The 24,832-nt window shown below is 36.2% G+C and overlaps 2 protein-coding genes across 3 annotated transcripts; one reads left to right on the forward strand and one right to left on the reverse strand.

The window, feature by feature from the left end:
* Positions 1-634: 634 nt before the first annotated feature.
* LOC132040517 (peptidyl-tRNA hydrolase, mitochondrial-like) lies at positions 635-8,367 on the reverse strand. Of its 2 annotated transcripts, XM_059431172.1 has the most exons (11): positions 8,121-8,365; positions 7,653-7,727; positions 6,356-6,472; positions 6,148-6,232; positions 5,971-6,038; positions 4,436-4,486; positions 4,268-4,341; positions 3,793-3,851; positions 3,629-3,705; positions 1,911-2,056; positions 635-1,382 (listed from the first exon to the last, which is right to left on the reverse strand). In XM_059431172.1, exons 2-10 carry the CDS (start codon positions 7,659-7,661, stop codon positions 1,925-1,927), a joined length of 672 nt encoding a protein of 223 aa, XP_059287155.1. In that variant the 5' UTR covers positions 7,662-7,727; positions 8,121-8,365; the 3' UTR covers positions 635-1,382; positions 1,911-1,924. The 2 variants fall into 2 exon arrangements, with proteins under 2 accessions (XP_059287155.1, XP_059287156.1); XM_059431173.1 differs by lacking the exon at positions 7,653-7,727 and having other exon boundaries at positions 8,121-8,367.
* A 5,066-nt stretch (positions 8,368-13,433) lies between these two features.
* On the forward strand, positions 13,434-24,832 carry LOC132040455 (uncharacterized). Its single transcript, XM_059431094.1, has 20 exons — positions 13,434-14,805; positions 16,200-16,403; positions 17,578-17,682; positions 17,774-17,839; positions 17,924-18,088; positions 18,303-18,377; positions 18,480-18,634; positions 19,130-19,265; positions 19,361-19,430; positions 19,522-19,649; positions 19,809-19,865; positions 21,475-21,660; positions 21,762-21,854; positions 21,953-22,038; positions 22,127-22,193; positions 22,282-22,348; positions 22,483-22,619; positions 22,987-23,078; positions 23,818-23,884; positions 24,246-24,832. Exons 1-20 carry the CDS (start codon positions 13,588-13,590, stop codon positions 24,408-24,410), a joined length of 3,339 nt encoding a protein of 1,112 aa, XP_059287077.1. The 5' UTR covers positions 13,434-13,587; the 3' UTR covers positions 24,411-24,832.

A 24,832-nucleotide genomic window follows, 5' to 3' on the forward strand; every position in this document is an offset into this window, starting at 1 on the left:
TATATGATCAGTACTAATACAGGCGTCGTGGAATCAACATTTCTTGTTCTTCCAAAACCAAAGTACTTCTCCAGTGTGTTTTCCTTCACTTACATCTCTCATTTGAGGAATACTGACAAAGTGTTTGCAAACAATGCAAAATACAATCTTCACACTTGGGGCAAATCTGGCTAAGGATCACGAATCATTGTTCTTCCTACCATACTTCTTCCTACTATAAGCAAAAGAAAACTACATTATGCACTATAAATAAGGTCTTTCAAATGCATTATATCTGAATTTAAATCTTTAGCTTAACTTTACAGGTAAATCATCGAGATTTTGTTTTTCTTGTAACGTTACCATAAACATTATTTTGCAACGGCCTAAAAGGAGATATGAATATTCAAATTTTGACGCAGCAAGAGAGAAAATATTGAAAATGCATGTGAAGGGAACACCTCCATTTTCGTAAAAGCTCCCTGGCTGTTGAAATTGATATGACACTGTTTCTACCAAAGGGCCTGATGAAGAATTCTTACAACTTTGTCAAATGAACAATCATAATATCCATCAATGTCCAAGAGCCCAAACTGTGTCATACAATGCATCTCTTTCACTTACAGATCGCTACTCATTTTTTCTGTTTGAGTTATTTGTAATCTTTCCAGAAAGGATTGCTGGAAACAGTACAATGCTGAAGACACATAAGCATCTCATAGAAGAAGCAATCAAGTGTAAGCACTAATAATGCAGCAGCCTCTCCATAATCTTTGATCAAGTAAAAAATAGTCTTCCCCAAATTTTCATCCAAGATTCTTGAAATTTTCATATCCTGGATATTGTACATGATAAGTAATAAAATGTGCGACTGGTGAGAAATCTCTGTAGTCAATAATATATCATCCTGGCTGACCTCCTCAACCCAAGAATGAGCATTAGCAAGGGAGACATCAGTAAAACAGGTATATAGATACAGACATCCTTTCTAATAAAGAGCCACTAAAATTTCTTCTAGGAGCGGCAGGGGATGCAGGAGGGTTATATTTGGTACAGGAGATTACGCTTGCAGTATGCAAGTTTAATCTACAAAGGAAAACATCAAGACCATATTAGAGAATCAGGAGAGATGGGAACAGTTGAGATTCCTGCATCCCAGCAATCACTATGGGCCAGGTCAACTTTGACCTTCCACTTGAGCAGAATCATCTTCTATCTGTTGCAAGCCCAGTACAGTCACCTAAATAGTATATTTACATTAGAATCTCCGGCGGCGGTTGCTTAGGCAAAATGATCTGCCATGGATTTTGGTATGTGATTACACCTGACTTCTTTGAAGCGTTAAAGAGGAAAGGCTAGTTATTTTGAGTAAAGGGATGCATCGATGGCTATGGAACGCCCAGCTGCACACCAATCCAAACACCCACAAGTTAGCTAATTAAGTTTAGGAGCTTACAATTAACAGAACTTGTGCATGAAAATTAAAGTAGCAGAAGGGAAATCACTGGCGAAGAAAGTGATGCTATTGTGGATTTTATGAGTGGCGTCAAAATCACATCACACCAACTAGAGTTAGGTAGTTCCAACTTCCAAATATTCCTTATTTCACTTTATCGTGGATATTGATCTTATGAGCACTAGGCAGCTAGGTCTAATTGCTTCTTGTGTCCAAGTACAAGTGATTCCGATGGAGCAAAAGCAACAGGAAAGCTTGAACAATAAGCATAACTGCCAGCTCTTTGCAGACTGCAGGCATGAAATAGTTCAAGAATACCAACAGCATACTATTGGTTGCGGGGGATGGGGTCATGAAATGTTCATTCCCTTATGTTAGCTAATAAGAATGGTCACAGTAGAAACACTTTTTCTTTTTTAATTTAAGCAATCAACGGAAACTAAAAGAAGACACAGCAACAACAAGATCTAGAAACCTTGAAGCATAACGTCATGTTGGCAATGTCTGCAATCTTATGTGCTTGTACTTCTGTGTTGTATTGAAGCATTTAGAACTTTCGGAGAAGCCTTTGGATAAGACTTGCTCCAGTGCATGTGCTCCTTCCCGTAATGCAGCATCAATCTGCAAGTATAATGTATGAATCTTCAACAACTCAAAGTTGGAATTCCTTCATTGATGTCAATTTTCAAATATATTAGTTTATCAAGCGAAGATCTCTCCAATACTAATGTGGCTTCAGTGTCTGGAGCATGGGTACTTCTAAAACGATGTGGTATTTCCATCTGATATGACATACATTTGACTCTAGGGAACATGTCTACCAAAATTTTGACTGGGTTCAAATATTTTTTCATTGGTTGAATTCTACAAAACATGTCATATGCATGTCTTTGACGTGTTTCAACATGTCTAATGAACTTTTCTTTTTTGCCACAGTTAAATTGACAAAAGGAAGATGAAAATTATCCAAATTGATTACGAAAAATACAAAAGGAAGAAGGTTGATCAAAGATGCGTTAGAACAACACAACCTATGCCTATCAGAACAGATTGTACATTTGTAATAGTGAACAAATAACTCTATTGATAGCTATATTATACTGAACATCTACTCTTAAACTTTATCTAAATCATATATAGCAAAAACAGTTGACCTTAATTTATACTCCCTCCGTTTCAATTTGTTTGGGTTAATTACTATTTGGACAGTTAAAGGATATTTTCTTTGACCATAATTTTTTCAAATACTTTCTAAAATATTATGAATTATTAACTATTGTAACTTACAGTACTTTTTATGTAGTTTCTAAATATGTAAATTTCATCCAAAAAAATTGAAGATTCTATGTCCGAACATTAGTTAGTTTGACCTAGTACTCCAAAGCAAACCACATAATTGAAACATAGGGAGTAGTATATTTGTACGACTGTATGCCATTTTAGATTCTTGTTCTCCACATATAAGCATCAAAATCTAATGGCTGTCTTTCAATAAGGGGGAAAAAAAAAGATTCTCTAAGGACCTTTCTGGTCACCTCTGTTATATCTAATCAACATAAGTTTATTTGACTAGTTTCACGTGTATGAATTTCATGTATATACATCTGTTTGCATTATAGTTATGGTCCTTATTTCTGAATAATTTTGGAATTGACTGAGTAATGCCACTAAGCCTCAAAGGGCTACGCAAAATTTGGTAGACACGGAGCATCAACAAGAGATTGAAGAAGATTTGGGAGACAATTCCTTTAAGTATTGCATTGTCAATTTGGCTAGAAAGAAGTCGAAGATGATTTGATCGGAAGAAGGAGATCATAGCTGTTGTGAAGTTCAAATGCGTTCAGAATTTACTGTTCTGGCATAGAGGTTTTTTGGCTGCTGATATGTTGGTTTTTGTGGACTTGCAAGAATCTTTATGCGTGTAACCTTGACAAGTCCAGTTTTCTGTAACTTTTACACTAGCCTCTTAGTACTGATATTTGAATAAAAAAATTTATACCATTGTCAAAAAGATATTCAAGAAAAGCTCGTAGAACAGAAAATAAGACGCCTATACTGTTCTAATACACAATGAGCCGTTCCTGCAAAACTCAGAGGCTGTACAAGTTCATTATACCAGTAAAGAAGTTCAATAACAAGAACAGGAACATTAAAAAGCCAATTTTATGTAAGAACTCAATGAGATAAACTTACTCGTTCTCTTGCAGTTGAATTAAACTTTTGAAGCTTGAATGCTTTGGGATCCATCTGACCAGGAGGTCTTCCAATACCTAGCAAGAGAACTATGTTAAATCTTCTGTACTGAAACTCAAATCGCCAAAAAGAGAACATTTAGGTATTTCAGACTTTCCACAAACCTATCCTTAACCGAGGAAACTCTCGATTTCCACGAAAATGATAAATCACACTCTTCAACCTATAAACACAGAGAACTGGATCATATACAGTTTAACAGCGACTGAAAATGCACAATACATGAAGAGACACAGAAGTCTTCTGGTACTAAATAACTAGCAAAAACATGAAAACCCTGACATAGCAAACTGTGACGGATACTCTATTCACAAGTCAAAAAGAGGTCTGGACGCATGTCATGGTCTTCCAAACAAAATATTATGCTTAGATTCAGGTAAGAAATTACTTGATATGTTTTGTTTTAGGTACTTTGACATAGCCATCAATTTTCAATATTTTCATTACAATTCCAGCTATGAACCTATATAGACATTATTAGACAATTCACAGGATTGAAAATGAACAGATGAATAGTTTCAAGGTACAGGATTAGAGGGTTTTTTAAGTAGATTTATATAGGCAGAATTCTGTTCATACCCGTTATGTCTGTGATGACCTCCCTTGGGGTGAAGACGAAGAATTCCACATGGTAAATCCATGTCATCATGAAACTGGAGAAAAAGACAATTGTTGAAAAGCAATAACAAAACATAATCACCATGTCCAATTAGATCCTTAAAAATATGAACAGCTAGTATATTGTACCACAACCACGCGATTGAGAGGGAGCTTGTAATATGCTGCAAGTGGGCCAGTCTGGGAAATAGAAAAGGGAGTGATCAGAGGTATTGATCAGCTTAGATCAAAGTATCAATGAAAAGCACGATACATCTCCATTCCTCATTAAAAACATCAGAAAACATCGAGTAGAAATTTACTGAAGTTTTCACATGTAAACTGGAGTTTGAATGATATAAGTTGCACAAAGACATGTGCTATTGTCCATTCTTAAGAGTTCTCAAATAAAAGTTCACTTATTTAAGCAGAGGGAATAATCAGTTTAACTTGTCTGATGAGAGTCTAATAACCTGCCTTGAAAACTAGGGGAAGCAATGGCTGGGCCATGCCCTTAACCTGATTGTAGGGGAACTAAACCTGGATAAAACAACGTAACCACTGACCAGGCTTGCATTTTCATTTAAATGGTGAAAGGTCAATTCTTGACAAATAGCCAAACATGTTGCACAAAGATGATAGATATTTCCATTCAAAAACATGCTCCCTTAGTCCATTGGAAAAGCTAATCCAGTGTGTGCTAAGGTCCTTGAATAATGTCATTTTTCCGTTTGAATGCTTGCTTATGAATTACCACTACTTTCTGGCAGAACAAGGCTGCTATCCGGGTTGCTTTAGTTCATGGAACAAAAATGACCTGCAATTCACTACCTAACTACATAGACAAATTGCTTGGAAACTTCTTTTAGATTATTTCAGTAATAAAATTACAAGAATCTTAGCTAAAAGATAGTTTTATCTCAATTTTTCAAAGAAACTTACAAAAAATAACAATTAAAAGAACAAATGCACAAGAGTTTTATCAGGTGAGGATAGTTTTGGCAAGAGTTTGGTTAGATAAATCATGAGACAAAGCTACTAATTTGGCTTCCATTTAGTGTCTCTTGTTCACTTTTGACAAAAATCCTACCAATTTGCAATGTCACTGCTGGACTTCCATTCCATGGTAACTATTCGGTGGTCAGAGGCTGACTATAACCAGTAATAACAAACTTCATGCCCTTACTGTTCTTGAAACTAACAGAGAAAACTAATCCAACATTATTCAAGGTTAACAGAGAGAAATATGAGCGAAGACTTGAAAACAGCAAGGTTAGCATTTTACTTCTCACAGACAAATAGCTGGCACTAGAAGCTTCCAGTAGTAAAAACTTTTTTAGTGATCTACAGCTTCACCGCCCACCATTAACCATTTCCCCCACACAACATATCGCTATATATGGCTGGATGAATATATCTAGAACAGCCAATATAACCACCAATTCAAAGAGAGGAGTTAAGTGTTAACTCTGGGCAATTTATAAACAAGATCAGCTAGATCCTTCTCAGGCGAAATGAAAAATTTACAAGTAACCCCACTTTCACTATGCGACAGAATACAGTCATTTAGAATACCAGTTTTCATTCAGACACATCCTTCTTTAAGATAGAATACAAGCAGCAACCATCATAAGCATAAAAAAGAAAAGCTTTACTAAATAAGTTAGAAATATTTAATTGCTTACAGATTCACCACTCAAATTCATGTAAGTGAGTGGCTTTGCAAGGAGAACTGGAATGCCATTGACAAAACCTGAGAAGTGGTATGTATCAACAAAATTTTAGACAAGAGTATAAACAAGTGAACATGAAGATGTAATTGAACGCTTAAAAGGCAGAAATCAAAGTTTAACTAAAGAGACCTTTCCCAAACATAGCTTTACAATGTACTGTCTCCATATGAATTCCTTGCGACTCTGCGAATGCATCAAGCATTTCAAAGCCAACCTATAGTTGAAACAAAATATAAAGCTCTTAATGAAGAACGCTTGAGTGAGATGGAACCCGTAATAGATTAGGTTTATAGCAATGTTTCTAAGAAATTAATTTTAGTCCAGAAATAAAGGTTACATTGTGTCTCGTTCCGCAGTATTTATCCCCAGGATTGCCCAACCCAACAAAGAGCCACGGCCGAGGAGAACAGGTGCAGAAGTTGCGCCTACAAATCCTTCTAAGCACCCCGTTCATCTACAATAAACATCAACAAGGCTAGATAAAGAAAAACGACAGCACAAACATTTGAGGCGGAATTCGGGATTTTTAGTTTCAGATCATAATAAAAATACTCAAGCACTTCATTATTTCCATAATCCCTCCTATGCAAAAACAAGTTCAATTTAAATTCAAAAACTTTAGCAACGTTAGCTGTTTAAGGAACTCACTTAAAATTTAAAAACTTTAGCTATGCAGACATTTATATTATTGAGGAACATAAGAGACAGCTGAATGAGCAAGTTGATTTAAGTTATACTCTGAAAGAGTATAAAAACTATTATCCATGATAAGTAGGATTAAAGTCCATGTTAAGTAAAGCCATAAGAAGGTAAAATAAATCCAAGTTCATGGATTAGCTATAAACCCTATTTTGCATGTGCTGTAGGATTAGAACTTGTGCTATTAAAGAAACCTGAAGACAAATTGGGAAGATATAAACATTGGGTGCTGATTTCTTCTGTCTTTTCTTTTAATGAGAAAATACCGGGTGCTGATTTCTGCAATTCATTTTAGCCCCAGTTGCATTCCACTAGTTTAATTTTCTGTTTTACCCACTTGCACTTTAAATCTAAGCGTCTCCCCATATTTACCCCCTGCTGTTTGTGTACAAATGACATGCATTCCTCGTCCAAGATACCTTCTTGGCTACCCCATCAATCTCACACCCCACCTAAGACAGATTGTTTTGTATTGTCAATTCTCCATTTATAGGTAAGAAATTTCGTTAGAAAAAGAGCATCAAGCAGATGCTAAAAGTTGCAAAGAATTGTCAATTCTCCATTTTCATATCAACCGTAGAAAAGAGAAAAAAGAGATATGTAGCATGAAAGTAGCATATGCCCTATGAAATACTGTTATTCTAGTCCAAAAGAGACATAGGATTTTCCAGCTTTACTTGGACTCTATGCATTTTTAAATATGAATTAATTTTCTTAATATATGGAAAGTAATATCAATTCAAAAGGGAGGGGAAACTTCAGTATGAAAGTAAGCTATGTTGCTCGGACTCTCCAAAAATGATGCCGCACCCGTGTCAGATCCTTCAAAAATGCACTACTTTTGGAGGATCCAACACGCACCCGTGTCCATTTTTGAAGAGTCCGAGTAACATAGGAAGTAAGTAACATATTCTGTCGTAAAGCAAAAGGTTTACCATGTTCATGTTGTTGGCCGTTTATACTAATGTTTTCCCATGGTTTTCAACTATGTTGACAATTGCAGCAGCGACCTACGAGAACATAATAGGATATAGCACCTCAGAATATCTACGTAAGGTGAGTGGTAGAAACCACAAACCTTTCTAAACTCCGCATACAAGAGAAGGCAACAGCATAATTGATTATTCTTCTCAACAGAACAATTTCACATACTAAATTTATGTAACACGTCACTGACTGGCAGTAGCTCAAAATTGTTACTCAAGGAAAAAAAAAATAGCATCAGAAGAATAATTATCTGAAACATATTTGCATCTGCAGATGCAGCAGTAAGCAACTGAACATCTATAGTAAGTCAAAATAACATTTGTGTGTTCTTATGACTATTGGACAAATAGCTATGCACTGCAAAAATTACAGATCCTTCCTTATTTCGAATACGTAAAATAAAAGAGAATACTAACCAGTTCACAGAAGATTTCAATCTGTCAAATTCCTAATTCGAGGAAGAAACAGAGAGACCATAGGAACAAGAGGAATGACGGCTGAGGTGGTTAAAGTTGAACGGGTCAACCCAATTATCACTTTACGACCCGACCCGCCAGTGTGTCAGTCACAGTAAGTTGGGTCAACATACCCATGATTCAATCTGCAAAACAATAATCCAATGAAATAGAGGCTTTCTAGTCAAAAGAAATGTTTACCGTCCCATCCCTTCCATGTAAAGCTTAAATACTCATACTTTCTATCAAGGTTTTGTTTCGAATAATTAAATAAGCATCATTTTTTTTTTCCATGCGTATTTTCTAAGATTTAAACTATGAACCCGTTTGAATTGGCTTATTTTAGATATTTTTAAGTCAAAATAATTTTTATAAGATAAAAAATGCTTTAAATATTTATTTTTAAGCCAAAAGCTATAAGGCTTATGATTTATACTTATAAGTCATGTGTTATAAGCTCGTCCAAATAAGCTCTATGTTATCTTTAGCTCCTTTCAATAAAGAAAGAAAATAATCCATCAAATATATTAGAGGTATGTAAAAACCAGTTTAACCAATAAAAACGCTATTGATTTATCGACATCGGGTTATTGGGTTAACAGTTTGTAAATGATTTTGTAATTTTTTTTATTGGGTTATTGGTTCGGTTTTCAATTTTATGAATTTGGTTAATGGTTAAACCAATAATCCAATAAACTTATATTAAAATTATATTTTTACCCCTAATTATTTATTAGTGGCTTTAAATTTTTATTTTTAAATACAAACCCTATTTCTAAATTACTAACCGTATGCACGCTTATTCTAATTAATTAATATTCTCTTGATTCTCAATTCTCATACGAACTAGGGGTTGCAATGTCTCTGTGCCTTTCTCCTTCACTTCTCAAACGAAACTAGGGCTTGCGAGTTCTATCACTTTTGGATCTTTGAAGTTGTTGGCTTGATGTTGCTGCTTACTGCTTTCTTATGCATTTTCTAGTTTTTGTTTTGCATTTGATGGTTTGTCTTACTGCTTGCGTTTGAAGTTGGCCTTGTTTATGAACGAATGAACTAAGAACTGCCTTTGTTTTGTTTTTGAAAGATTGCAGTGCATTTTATAGTTTTTGTTTTGTAATTTGTGTAGATTTTATGCATGAACAAGATAAAGCAAAAATAATAAGCGGAGCATTTTCTTATTGGTTAAACCAAAAACCGAACCGTTAAGGACCAAAAAACAATAAACCGAAAACTAATAATGAATATTTTATCGGTTTGGTTTTGGTTTGACGTATTTACAAACCGAAAATCGATAAACCGAACCAATAATTCACAAAATTAAATCGAACTGACCGATAAGCACTCCAAAATATATAATGAGAATTAACGAAGCTTATAAAAACACATGAAAATGGTCAGAAGAAGTAGAAACACTATTTGGTTAATTAATTATAGCCCATTTGATTTGGGTCATGTTTTAACAAACTTTTAGGTCATTTTGAGTTCCATCCATTATGACTCAACAACTCTCTAATTAGTAACATAACCCGTTAAAGTTTGAATGGTTTGTGTTGGTTACACAATATTGTCAGTTTTACTATTTTTGCCAGATATAAAAGAAAGAAAAACAAGATTAACATGAAGAAACGAAACATTATATTTATTGAAATTAGCAAATCTCGTCAATGAGCTTGAAAGATTTGCCTCCATATGCTTTTGTTTTTATTAAAAAAGACATTAAAATAATTCCTCTTAAAAAAAAAAGTAAAAAAAAAAAAAAAAACTCAACATTTTTACACCCAAATAACAGCTAATCATCCATATCATGTATTCCTTTTTGCCCCTACCAAACACCTATCATTATTAATAACTATCAATTTTTTATGTCCCTCCCTTTTATATTTGTTTGGGAGGAGAGAGGGTTTTGGGTGGGGGGGGGGGGGGGGTGATAAAATAAGAAGGCAGAATTGGAAATTGGATTTTCAATTCAACCTGATCTAAGTTGTTTGTTTAAAACTAACAAAAGAAAAGAATACCACAAAGACTTCTCTTTCATCAGTGTCTTTCGTCTTTCTTTAAAATATTTGTTGGTGAAAGAATTTTTTTTAATCTTTTTTAATATAAACATAACCAAATAATAGATAAAGAGATCTTCTAGTAATTTAACAATGGCCTAAAAAACATCATAAAAAAGAAAAAATTGTTTGAAAGGTAAAAGATAATCTCTTATAAGATTGCTAATATAAAATGTTATGTTTCTTTCATGTGCTTTGTAATATGAGCCTATTACCTTCCAGCTCAAAACATTTACACGATACGGCTTTTTATAAAGCATGATCTTTACGTCAAATAGTTTACAAATATTGCAAATGAAACAATAATTTTTCTAAGGTCACAAGTGATAGGACCAAAAAATACTCTCAATTAATAATGAAACGATCAAAACAAATGTAAACATACAATATTATGCACTCAGTAGTGAAATGCATATATTTAGATTTCGTCCTTAACTTGATCAATTATTTGCTAATAAAAAAGGTCTTTTTGTTTGTGAACTTAAGCTGGAAATTCTTAGTGGTTTGGGATTTTACGAAGGATATCTACCTTTTAAGTACCTTGAAGCGTCTCTATCCTCATAGAAGTCATCTATTACTCAATGCCTTCCTCTTGTGGAAAAAATCACAACAAGAATCAAATGTTGGTTTGCTAAGCTATTATCCTGTGCTGGAAGACTCTAACTTATCAAATTTGTGATATTTGGCAATCAAACCTATTGGACACATATATTCATCCTACCCAAGAGAATCATGATGTTAATTGACAGTGTTTGTAGATCTTTCTTGTGGACTGGTGATGCAACTATATGTTTACCAAAAGTTGCTGGTGGCCAGAATGTTATGAACTTGTGTCTTTGGAATAAAGCTACAATTATAAAGCAACAGCGGGCAGTCTCTGAAAAGAAGGATTACTTGTGGATAAGATGGATCCACATCTATTATATGGAGAATTGTACCGTGGATTCTTGCATTATTCCAGGTTCTGCTACGTGGGCAGTAAGGAAGGCTAGGAAATTCATATTAGAAGCACCTTTTTCTCCAGGGTGATCTACAAAATTTGCAATAGTGTTGGTTCATTCAAAATTTTGTCAATTAAAAAGATGTATGTTTCAATGATCCCACCTCATTCCATGGCTCCCTAGAAGAATATCACACCGCTCCATAGTGTTCATCCTAGATACAAATTTATAGTATGGTTAGTAATGATGAGAAGGCTAGCTACCGTCGATAGATTGCTCGGGATTAGAATTCAAGTGTCACCTACATGTGTTTTCCGTGATGCTGTTGATGAAACACTTAGCCACCTATTTTTTTCAAGTGTGTTACTATCAAAGTCTTGTGGCAGATACTCGATATGTGGCTAGATTTTCAAATAGTTGTGGGGGATTGGCAAGAAAAGGTACAATGGGTGACAAGCTGGACTAAGAAGAGATCTAGACAGGGGGCTATCATTACCAGTATTTTTACCATGCTAGTTTCTGTTGTATGTAGAGAAATAAACTTGATGAGATCCCAAAATGGACACTTTCAAGCTGATTGAATCTGCAGAGAAATAGCTTTACATATCCACATAATAGGCAAGGACCTGAAAAAGTGGCAAGCTTTGCTGAACCAGCTTAATTTCATTCGCTAATGTATCACATTGTTGCTGTTGCTGTAATTCTGTTTTAGAGGTCTTATGTTGCTTAGATTTATTTAGTGTGTTTTCTGTTTAACTATTGTGAAAGTAGTATGTTGTAGTTAGGTCCCTCATGTAAGTTGATTCTGGTTGGCTAGCACTTTTGATTTAAATAAAATCATTTATTCATCAATTTATTTTTAAGCCAAATACACACACACAAAAAAAAAAAAAACACCTTAAAATTGTCAAATGTCGTAACCTCTCAATAAGATAAGCTTGATAAATGCGAAACGTGTGTCTAAAATGTACAAATTAAACCCTTTTGTCTCGCTGTTAAAAAAGTATGAAGAGACTGTGTGAATTTCACACGTGACGACGTACAAAACAACAAATCGAACGCGACTTATTGTCAAAAACCAATAAAAATGTTTTAAGCGAAAAAAGAATCTTATTTTTTCTAATAAATCCCCCACTCACCGTCATCTCCCACAATATATACCCCCCACCCCGACCCACCCCTCATTTTCTTTCAAAATTCCACTCTCACCCACCCTTTTCTTCCCCTAAAATAAATGTTAGAATGCATTACTTCAGTTAAATGCATAATAGAAACAACAAGTTAAAATAGATGAAAAATGACAAAAATGACCAACTTTATCCATAATTTTACCATATACGGAGTTGACAAAAAATCTTAATCATCTGAATTAATAAATTTAGAGTTTTACTTGACATGTTTCCAAAAAGAAAGTCAATGTAATTTGCCACAATGAAAAGATGAAGCGGGCACTTAAACTAAAATGGAACAAAAGAAAGATGCTTAACATATGTCGAATGCTACAATTTCGCCAAATCACTACAACATCGCCATCAAATTTGGTGATGAAAGTTGGCATAACATTATTTCTTTTAAACAAAATAATGTTTTGTCACGATCTGCGTCCACTTATTTTTATGCTTTTCAATGGTCACATAAAATTTGAAAAATTTAAAAAGTTAATTGTAGGCTTGTGGGTTTTAAAATGAGGAAGTCAATTATTTTAGTATGAAGGTAAAATTGTTCAGACGATGGATGTTAGAATAGAAAAGGATGGCGGCAATGATAACGATGACAATTTGAGATAGAGAAAAAAGAAGAGAAAGGGAAAGGGTAAAGAATGATAACAACAATGGTTCGAGGGAAAGAGAAGAAGGGAGGTGAAAGGAAAGTGAGGAGGGTGATGGTTAGGAAAGGAGAAAGAGAAAAAAAAATTCAAAAACGTTTTTAATTAAATATGATATAATACATTCACAGATTTAAATTGTGCGATATATAAACACATATTGAGTATAGAAATCAAGTATTGAATAGGGCTAATTTTAATTGAGATGACTAAATAAAAAGTTAGAATAACTTTAGGATCTCAAAGTATAAATTATCAAATAGAAATTACCTTAATTGAGATGTCTCAATGATAAGTTGTAACAACTTTAGTTGTATAAGTATCAATTTGACCCTAACTTTATCCTTTTTTTTTTAAATGAAATATTTTCGAATCTTTGATCTCTCCAAAAAGCATAAAAAGGAAGTACTAAGTAGTGGTAAAAATTTTCAAAGGGGTCAAAAACCTTGCAAATTCTCCGTGTCCATCTAGGTGGTGTTCGCCGCTATATATCCATTGCGACACGCACATTTAGAGGTGTGCGTGTGTGAGAGAGAAAGAAGAGCGCCACCGCTGCCCTCCATAGTTATAGCCACAGCTCTCTCGCACACTGAGATAAACCCTAATCGATGGAGTCAACTAGTCAAGCTCAACTGGCGGCCATACTGGGTGCCGACCCAGCACCATTCGAAACTCTAATCTCCCATCTCATGTCAACCTCCAACGAGCAACGATCTCAAGCTGAGTCAATCTACAATCTCATCAAACAGAACGATCCCAATTCACTCTCTCTCAAACTCGCTAACCTTCTCACCACTTCTCCACATACTGAGTCCCGTGCTATGTCTGCTATCCTCCTTCGTAAGTTGCTTACTCGCGATGACTCCTTCATTTGGCCTAAACTCACTCAGTCTACTCAGTCTGGTATTAAGTCGCTCCTCCTTACTTGTATCCAACGTGAAGAATCCAAATCCATTATTAAGAAGTTATGTGATACTGTTTCCGAGCTCGCTTCTTCGATTTTACCGGAAAATCAGTGGCCTGAGATACTGCCCTTCATGTTTCAGTGTGTTACTAGCGATTCACCAAAGTTACAGGAATCTGCATTCTTGATATTTGCTCAATTAGCACAGTATATTGGTGAGATTTTGGTCCCCTATATAAAGGATTTGCATTCCGTTTTCCTGCAAACGCTGAATAATTCCCCCAATCCTGATGTGAGGATCGCGGCGTTAAGTGCTGTCATCAATTTCATACAGTGTTTATCCAGCTCTAGCGAGAGGGATAGGTTTCAGGATCTATTGCCTGCCATGATGAGGACCTTGACCGAGGCCTTGAACAGTGGTCAAGAAGCTACTGCACAAGAAGCATTGGAATTGTTGATTGAGTTAGCAGGGACCGAGCCTAGGTTCTTGAGGAGACAGTTAGTGGATGTCATAGGGGCGATGTTGCAGGTAGCCGAAGCAGAGTCTCTAGAAGAGGGGACCAGGCATTTGGCAATTGAATTTGTGATTACATTGGCCGAGGCTAGGGAACGTGCCCCAGGAATGTTGAGGAAGTTGCCTCAGTTTATTAGTAGGTTGTTTGCTATTTTGATGAAGATGTTGTTAGATGTTGAGGATGAAGCTGTTTGGCATAGTGCTGAAGTTGAGCATGAGGATGCAGGGGAAACAAGTAATTATAGTGTAGGGCAGGAGTGTTTGGATAGGTTAGCTATTGCATTGGGTGGTAACACTATTGTTCCTGTTGCTTCAGAGCAGTTGCCTGCTTACTTGGCTGCACCCGAGTGGCAGAAGCACCATGCCGCTCTCATTGCCCTTGCTCAGATTGCGGAAGGTTGCTCAAAGGTACTCATGACACATTTGTTTCCATTGTTTATTTATGTTAAAGTGTAAGTCTTAATGAACAGGAGCGGCTGACTGATATTTGTGGCGTAAAGCCAAATTTTATTGAGAGACATATATATATATATATATATATATAGAATTGTTAGAATTGTAAAATTGATAACTTGATGATTGATATTAAAATAAATTAATGCGTGAGTTGCTTCAATTTGCTTACTTCAAGCTTGAAAGCAGAAGAAGGAATGAAAATCAATGTGCTTTTAAAATTATTTAATACATTGTATTTTTTGACAGAATATATATGCATAAGAAGAAGAAAATAGCATAAGTACAAATATAAATTTGGAAGAGCTGACCTGACGAAGGAAATGTGCCTTGCCATTAAATTATATATTTTCCTTACACTTAAAGGCTCATTATGCCAATGTCTCCTCCTTTAAGTTGTCCTTTTCCGTAAGTAATTCTTTCTTCCTCCTTTAAGTTGTCCTTTTCCGTAAGTAATTCTTTCTTTTTCACAAGCTCTTTGTTCTTTTTTTACAGGATTTAATATAAGTCATAAAAATAAATAACAATTTTTTGGGGCCTCAAGTTTTGAGGGGCCCTAAAGCAAGTATTTCATTTCTTGCCCCTTGAGCCGACCCGGTTAATGAAATGGGCCCGAATATGTACTCCACATTCTGAAAAATATTTACTATCTCAAAGGATGAAAGCACAGTATTGAGGGTTGATAAAGGACAGATAGATTCTTATAGCGAACTAGTTGATTTATATTTATGGATGACCTTGTCTTTAGGAACTTAAAAACATTTTCACTGTATTTGTTTAGGAGGTTTGCTGCTTTTTTACCTAATTATATGCATGCACTTTTTATATTTTTGTTGTCCTACATACCCTATTTATCATAACTGAATGTTTTGCTGCATGTCATTTATTGCATTGGGTTACTGCCTAAAAGTTAGTCCAAAAAGGAAGCGCACTGTACTTCGGGGGTCAAGATAGTTTACCCATGACTACTACTTTTTAAAATCATTTTAAATTGTTTTCAGCTATAAAAAGTTATGCTTTGAAGTATTTCTAATGTAGTTTCCAGAAATCTAACCCCTTTCTTTAAAGGAAAAAGAGAAGTCAAAGAATAATGTCTTAAATCACAGAGTGTTGACCTTGTACTCCAAAGCCTGCCATTCTTTTTTTGGGATGGGTGGAGTATTTGTTCAAATAACTACTTTTGGTTTGTTGAGCCATTTCTGCGGTTGTGCTTGTCCAAGCGTTTAATTCCGATTGCTGGATTGTATACTCAACCAATGTTTGTTTGTGGAATTTAACATTTCTGTTTACTTTTCTATGATTTTTAACTAGTTATCTTTGATGACACTGTGCCTTGTTTCCTATAACAGGTCATGATTAAGAATTTGGAGCAAGTGGTCAACATGGTTCTCAATTCTTTCCAGGATCCTCATCCTCGAGTGAGGTGGGCAGCTATTAATGCAATTGGCCAGCTGTCAACTGACTTGGGTCCAGATTTGCAAGTTCAATATCACAGCTGTGTATTGCCGGCACTAGCGGCAGCGATGGATGATTTCCAAAGTCCCCGAGTACAGGTTTGTCCTGGTGGCATGGTGAACCCATATTAGATGCTGTAGCTTCGTGAAAATGTGTTTTAAACAGTAGCAGAAGATAATGTTACTTTATCCCCCAGGGCATTGGTGTGGTGCTAAGAGTGTATCATGTGATGCATGGGTTCGACCCATGCCACGAGTTCGAATCCTTCCACAAACAAAAGCATGGTATTTAAGGCAGAAGGATAGATGGTTGGATCGTTATCTATCGACTGTCGAACCATGTGCTGTGGGGGATTTCTTGGTTATCAGAAAAAAGAAAGAAAAAAGAAAGAGATATTACTTTAGTATATTTGGTTGACCATTAGCTGGTCATTTTTTTTGGTTTGATCATATTAAGAATGAAAGATTTCTTTGTTATTTACTCCCTCCTTCCATATTAAGTTGGTGTTTTCCCCCTTTCATTTTGGTCCAAAATAAATGGTGTTTCACCTAATCAAGAAGGTATTAATTGTTTTCTTCCAAATTTTTCCCTATTTAGATAAGTCGATTTTTATGTAACCAAGAAACTATATTAAATAGGTACTATTTGATTAAGGATAAGTTAGTAAAAACACTTCTTACTTTCTAGGAGAGAGAACATTTCTTAAGGGGTGTGCCGGCTAAAAGCACCACTTAATATGGACAGGAGGGAGTATATGTTAACATATATGATTAATTAATGAGGATGGTAACTTTTTGCTCAAAAATATATCTTCCTAGATTCAACTATGGGAAATGTGGATCAATCATTCAACTTTTGTGACGTGTATATCGATAGACTAGTTGGGCCGAGATTGTCCCCGAATCGACGGCTCTGGGCTCCAATTTACTTGCTCACTCAGAAATTGCACGATTTGGCTTCCAAAAATGACCGGTCTTTAATTTTTCCCTTCAATAATTGTAACTTATGTCTAGTTGGACATAACTTTTTGGGCATAATGTGTGTAATATTAAGATGCAATATGTAGAATGTTAGATAATGCTTTTAAAATAAGCCTCTTGAGATAATGTAGTCTTTTTGTCTTGGCTTTTGATTGGTACACTGCACTTCTATTTATTAGGATATTTGTTGCTCTAAAGTAACAAGGGTGTTTGAGGAACTATATTAAATATTTGGCTCAGATGCATGCAACATCAGCAGTAATTTTTCTTTTTCCATTTGGGATATTCACAGGCACATGCTGCATCAGCTGTCCTCAACTTCAGCGAGAACTGCACGCCAGAAATTCTGACACCTTATCTAGATGGAATAGTTAGCAAACTTCTTGTGCTCCTGCAGGTATGACGTGAGAGAACATATTATAAATTCACTGACTGGTGCAAGAGATTCATGGTTTCTTGCCCTACTTATTATATCTTCTGAAATGCAGAATGGCAAACAAATGGTTCAAGAGGGAGCACTAACTGCTTTGGCTTCTGTCGCTGATTCATCCCAGGTATTACCTTGTTTGCAGTGATTCTGACTCAACAATATCTCGAGTCTACTTTGGAGGATAATGGCTAATGTGATGTTTTAACAGGAGCAATTCCAAAAGTACTATGATGCTGTAATGCCGTATTTGAAAACTATCCTTGTAAATGCAACTGATAAATCTAATCGCATGCTTCGAGCCAAAGCCATGGAGTGCATAAGTTTGGTAGGGATGGCTGTTGGCAAAGATAAATTCAGAGACGATGCAAAGCAGGTCAGTATGAGAATAGAAAGATATAGCTATGGTATACTTCGTGCCAGTTTTCTCCAGTTTTAATTTAATCTATAACTTTCTAGTTTTATATGGTCGGACACATCTGGTAGTGCCTTTATAGATATGTGGCTTCATTCATTTTTTCATCCAGATTGGTCCAATTCTCAGAGCATTATATCATAGAGCTTATTCTTGAAACTTTGTTGTGATTAAGGTTATGGAAGTGCTTATGTCATTGCAAGGATCACAAATGGAGACAGATGACCCAACTACTAGTTACATGCTACAGGTGTGGGTGCATCCTTTAATATAAACCTGGGAGCTTCATTTCGACATGATCACAGTATATTTTTTTCGACCTGATCACACTACATTATTTGTTACACTGTAGGCTTGGGCCAGACTTTGCAAGTGTTTGGGACAGGATTTCCTTCCATACATGAGTGTGGTCATGCCTCCTTTGCTTCAATCTGCTCAACTAAAGCCTGATGTGACCATATCGTCTGCAGATTCAGACAATGAACTTGATGATTCAGATGACGATAGGTAAACGCTTTAGAATAAAATTTTCCTTCAATATTTAATTGAGAACACTTTTGGCATTCGTCTAAGTTGCGGTAATTGTTTATATTCAATCTTGTATTGGAAGTTGAAAGGAGGGTAGAAGTCAGAATTGGCAAATAGATTGCCATGTGATATTTTTGGGCTGACGGCTTTCTCATACAAAATTGCTAATTACTTCCCCATGCCACTCGATATGGTATGTACATGCTCCCATGTTTAGTGTTGTTGCATAGAGGGTTATTCACATCCGTTTGTGATGAGGACGGAGAGTCGCTACAATTCTAAGACGTGATGCTAGTGCTCGCTTCTTTTGCATCAACAACTGATGTTCTCTTATGGAATTCAATAAAACTGTAACCTTTTCTTTCTTTCATGAGTTTTCATATAGAATAAACTTTGAGGACATAGTCTGCTATGTTAGGACTTTGGTTATGTATGGCCACCATACATAACTTGTCTAAGTTTTATGTGATGCAGTATGGAGACCATAACTCTTGGGGATAAAAGGATAGGCATCAAAACAAGTGTCCTAGAGGAGAAGGCTACTGCCTGTAATATGCTATGCTGCTATGCGGACGAGCTAAAGGAAGGTTTCTACCCATGGATTGACCAGGTCGGCATCACTAGTTACTTGCGTGTTTTATTTGCTATTGAGTGAAATCTTGGATTGCATTTCGAGTTGAACAAGTATGCTAATTCTTGAAACAGGTCGCTCCAACATTAGTTCCCCTTCTGAAATTCTATTTCCATGAGGAAGTCAGGAAAGCTGCGGTTTCAGGTGGATTTCTGTTATGTCTATATTATTCTCCTCTAGTTTGTTTTTCTGTAATTTTGCAAATTACTGATATTTTACTGTATGTTGGTTATAGCCATGCCAGAGCTGTTACGGTCTGCCAAACTGGCTGTAGAGAAAGGGATTGCTCAGGGCCGAAACGAGGCCTACGTCAAGCAGTTATCTGACTACATAGTACCAGCTTTGGTGGAAGCTTTGCATAAGGTTGACTTGAACTGGTCAATTATTTATTGAGTTGCTGTTTTTTGCTTTTTTTTTTTTTTTTTGGGGGGGGGGGGGGGGGGGTGTATGAAAGATTATTTATTATAGTACTTTAATTTTTGGATTGCTAGTTAGTAACATTTCTGCTGCTATCCATCACAGGAGCCTGATACTGAAATATGTGCAAGTATGTTGGATGCATTGAATGAGTGCCTACAGGTCAGTTATTTTTAAGTTCTTTTGGGTGCTGGTAACTGTAAGTTCTGTAGAGTTATTGGTTTGCTTTCATTTTTCCTTAAATACTCAATATACTAAAATAATTAACTGTTACTGTTTACATTCTCAACAGATCCATGGTTGATAGTCTTTTTCTTATTTTCGATTTCAGTGACTTTAAGAAAATCCCAGAAGTCCAGTTTCATTCAAATTAGTTAATAATTATCGTTTTGACTGGTTGTTTTTACGTAAATAAAAATTAGAAAAGCAATGTGAACTAGAACAAATAGTGCAGTAGCAATAAATGCAAGGATATTTATTTTTTCCATAATCTCATCTGTTTTTTGTTATGGCCTCTTCAGTTTTTGGTATTTCCTTTCCTGGACTGCTTTGAATTGCTTTTCTCCAGCCGAATTGCTTTTCTCCAGCCGAGGGTCTATCGGAAACAGCCTCTCTGCCTCCCGAGGTAGGGGTAAGGTCTGTGTACACTCTGCCCTCCCCAGACCCCACTTTGTGGGATTATATTGGATGTATTGTTGTTGTTGTTGTTATTAATCTCATTCGTTTTTTAACTTGGTGCTCATACAGTAAACTAGTTATTGATTGTATATCGTTTTAACCTACTAATACACCTTTCCCAGAGATCTAAACAAGACAATTAGCAAGGTTTAATCGAGATGTTCTACTTCAAGCAAAAGATAACCACTTCAACTCCTACATAAAGAAGAGGCTTCTGTTCCAGCAGAGCCTTTTTTTCAGTAAATCTGGACTCTACTAGCAGGCTAGCAGAAAAGCTGTTGCACTTGGAAACTAAGTTTAGTTTAGTGTAGAGCAGAAGACTTGGTGGAATAATGAAAGTGGACTGTTTTTTTCTGGATTATTTGGAATGGAAGAAATAGAGGATTGGATCTCTTTTGTTGAGAATCATATTTTGGTGTAGATTCTCTTCTTTTGGTATGCGGCTTGTATACGGGGACTTCCCCATTTGTCCATATACTTACCTTAACCCCCCACAAAAAAAAAAAAAAAAAGGTTATCTGATACACAGAGGTATCATTCATTAAAAGATCATCTTCATTCCATATATACTTTTGTTGTAAAGAGAGAACCACTTGTTTGCACAGATAGTTAGGTTGATCTGATGAATGACTCAGGTTGAACCATCTCAATCTGTACGTACATAGCTTTGACACCATTTTGGCGTCTGATTAATGAAAGATTCTGGTTTATCAAGAGTGATACTACACTTACATAATTCTTGTCTATTTGATAGTCTACTTGTATAGACTGAGTTATGGTTTATATGAGTTGGACATAGAGTTACCCGGTACCTGTGCTAGTGGGAGGTAGCAGGTACCCCGTGGAATTAGTCGAGGTGCGCGCAACAAGCTTACCCGGAACCATGTTATTGAAAAAAATTAGTTGGATATAAAACATGGGAGAGCCATAACATGTCTTGGGGGACAAGTAATCACTAGAGATGCGAATGATTGTTGAACTTGCACTTCAAGGTCTTAATTACGTCTTGAAAACATATAGTGCGATTTTACTGTTACTCCTTTCCGGGCCTTTGATATTTTAATCTTATCATGAATTCTTTTCTGGACTTCAGATATGTGGACCTCTCTTGGATGAAGGTCAGGTCCGAAGCATTGTGGATGAGATAAAGCAGGTCATCACTGCCAGTTCAAGCCGAAAGAGAGAACGAGCAGAGAGAGCAAAAGCTGAAGATTTTGATGCTGAGGAAAGTGAGTTGCTCAGGGAGGAAAATGAGCAAGAAGAAGAAGTGTTTGACCAAGTATGTTTAACATAAGATTGTTGCTCAAGAATGAGCGGTAGATCAGTTTATCACTAAACATGTTTATCATTATCAGGCTTATCCTTCTGAAATCTTTATAGGTTGGTGAAATATTGGGTACACTGATCAAAACATTCAAGGCAGCTTTCTTGCCCTTCTTCGACGAGCTCTCATCATATATAATGCCTATGTGGGTAAGTCCGCACGGTTTCTAATGTAACTCTTGCAAGTAAGTTCTTTTAATTTGTCATATATCTCATTCTTATTACCTTTCCCACCTGCATCTATTAAGGGTAAGGATAAAACAGCTGAAGAACGTAGAATAGCAATTTGCATCTTTGATGATGTTGCAGAGCAGTGCCGAGAAGCGGCTTTAAAGTAGGTTTATTCTGTACATGCTTGTCTTTAATTGGGGCGCTATTATGATATGAATTTAGATGTAACTGTTTCTTCCTTTGCAATCTAGGTATTATGACACATATCTTCCTTTCCTCTTGGAAGCTTGCAATGATGAGAGCCCGGATGTCAGACAGGTTTGTACATGCTAAATGGTTGCGGCTTATTTTAGACAATTTGGACATGCTATTCCATTTATCTGAACCCCACTAATGTCATATCCAGGCTGCTGTTTATGGACTTGGTGTATGTGCAGAACATGGTGGTTCGGTTTTCAAATCTCTAGTGGGAGGTATTGTATGGTGTTGGAAACCTTTCCTTTTCCTATTTTTTTTTTTTTTTTATACAATAAAAGTCTGGAGCAGTAGGAGGGGGCAAGGTGTAATGGGTTCCTAAATTTAACTTCATTTCATTCCATTAATTCAGAGGCTCTGTCAAGGCTCAATGTTGTTTTAAGGCATCCAAGTGCCATACAACCTGAGAACGTAATGGCATATGATAATGCTGTTTCAGCATTAGGGAAAATTTGCAGTTTTCATCGTGACAGCATTGACTCGGCCCAGGTACTATTTTTGTAAATCCTAACTTCTATTTTGTCAATGTGTGTACAAATTCCACGTTTTTAGCTAGGATACACGTGAGGTAAATTGTGCTTGAATGGCTAAGAGAGCGTTGCGTTACTATTACATTTTCAAGTGTCAATGTATCTAATCTCGTTGGTGATTGGACTGGCACAGGACTTTTTATATGAACAATTCGTATGATTGCCTTTTAGTGAGAATGGAAAGCAATTAACTTGACGTTTTATTAATCACATGCTTTATAGTTTCTTGAGTGTTACTCACTTATTTTATACAAATGTCTTTGATTTTGCTATAACATAACCTTGTTTTGATATCTTCGATTCTCATATCCGAGACTTTTTGGCAGGTTATTCCTGCTTGGCTGAATTGCCTGCCTATAAAAGGTGACCTGATTGAAGCCAAGGTTGTTCACGACCAACTTTGTTCAATGGTTGAAAGGTATTGGACCGGTTTACTGTAACTTGTATCTTCGTAACTTAGGATGGTGTCAAAGGCTGGATTAGATGAGCCCTTTTTGGATTGGGGGAGGGGTGGTTTTATGAATAGGTCATGTATATGGCTAATGTATGTTCTCTTCTTTTGTTATATGGCTTGTATATGGAGTTTCCCCAATTGTCAATAAAATTATTTGAGCGGCATTTAGTGTACTTTTAACTTGGTTAGGAGTTTATAGCATTCTAATGGAGCTGCAAACATAGTTTTGGTTTGATGTTACTTTGTTTAGGTTCGATGAAGCTTCTAAACTCATTGAAGATAGCTTCACTCGATTTTTTTCCCTTAGCTGCTCTGGATTCTATTCTAGATGCTACTTACTTATGTATGATCTTTTATTTCACTAGGTAGCCCATCTATTATACAACATGGTTGAAAGCGGACAAAAATAGTTGTTCCCATATTGTTACGTAGGCTTAGCTTAGCCTCTCTCTAACTAAGGATTCAATCCAGGGACACTTGAGACCATTTTTTCTTGAAATGCTTAGTTTTATTAAGAGAATATAATAAAGTGGGAGTGTTTAACCCATTGTTTGTAACATTTGTTGATCTCTATGTGGTGTGGCTGTTTTATCTGTCATGATCATCTTGCCTGCTTTGACAGCAGTTATTCTAGTGATGTTCTCTGTGTCAGGTAGCTTGTCTTCTGAGTCTCTATGTTTTAATTCTATTTTCCTGCTTGCAGGTCAGACAGAGAACTTCTGGGTCCCAACAATGAGTACCTTCCAAAAGTTGTTCAAGTTTTTGCTGAGGTTAGCTCTTTCGCTACCACTTTAGGTTGATACTTGTCACCGAAAGGTAGCAGTCTTGAAACAATCCCCAATTCTGAACCAGTATTTGTAGGATCCAATTGTTCCTTTGAAATTCAAGGATGTGAGGCTTATCTCAGTTTGTTTTGCTTTTCTCTTTTGGATTCTTATTTTTCTTTGTTTGGGTTGACGGTAGAGCGATGGAAACATCTACTCTACAATCTCTCTCTTGGTACTTAGCTGACATTTGTCTTTCACCCTCTTCATCCCCCTTCTAAGATAGTTGATTGAAAATCTCGAATTGTGTCATCGGATAATATACATAGCCACTGCCATCTTGAAACACAGAATTGCTTTTCTGTAGGTTCTATGTGCCGGTAAGGATCTGGTGACAGAGCAGACTGCTAGTAGGATGATTACTCTGTTGAGGCAGCTTCAGCAAACACTACCACCAGCCACCCTGGCTTCAATATGGTCATCCCTGCAGCCTCAACAGCAGGTAGCACTTCAATCAATGCTATCATCATAATGCTGTGGAAGCTAATGTCTTTTCTCCAATGCAATGAAGCTGCCCGACCTGTAGCTATGTGTGAATCAAATGTTTGATACTCCATTCATTCTCATTAATGTCGTTCATTTGGACTTTGAGTCTGTGCCGGCCTGCTGTTGGTTTTGGCAAAGTATGCGAGCAAGGGTGGAAACCACTTTTTTTTTTGTTTTTTTTTTTTGTGTATATCAAAAGTTTTGCGGTTGAGTCTTGCTTCAGTAAGGATAGGAGCATCGATGGTCATGGTTTGCGAGAGGTTTTGTTGGTCAAATATGTTAAGGTTCAAGGGTTGTCAGGGTGACGGCTCTTGTCACAGTTTTGGTCCAGTCATCGTCTTGTTTTCTTTATACATTTTGATAATTATAAAAGAGTACATTATTTAAATGGTGGTTCATTTGTTGCTA

Source organism: Lycium ferocissimum, chromosome 12 (genome assembly GCF_029784015.1).
Source record: "Lycium ferocissimum isolate CSIRO_LF1 chromosome 12, AGI_CSIRO_Lferr_CH_V1, whole genome shotgun sequence".
Taxonomy (NCBI): Eukaryota; Viridiplantae; Streptophyta; class Magnoliopsida; order Solanales; family Solanaceae; genus Lycium; species Lycium ferocissimum.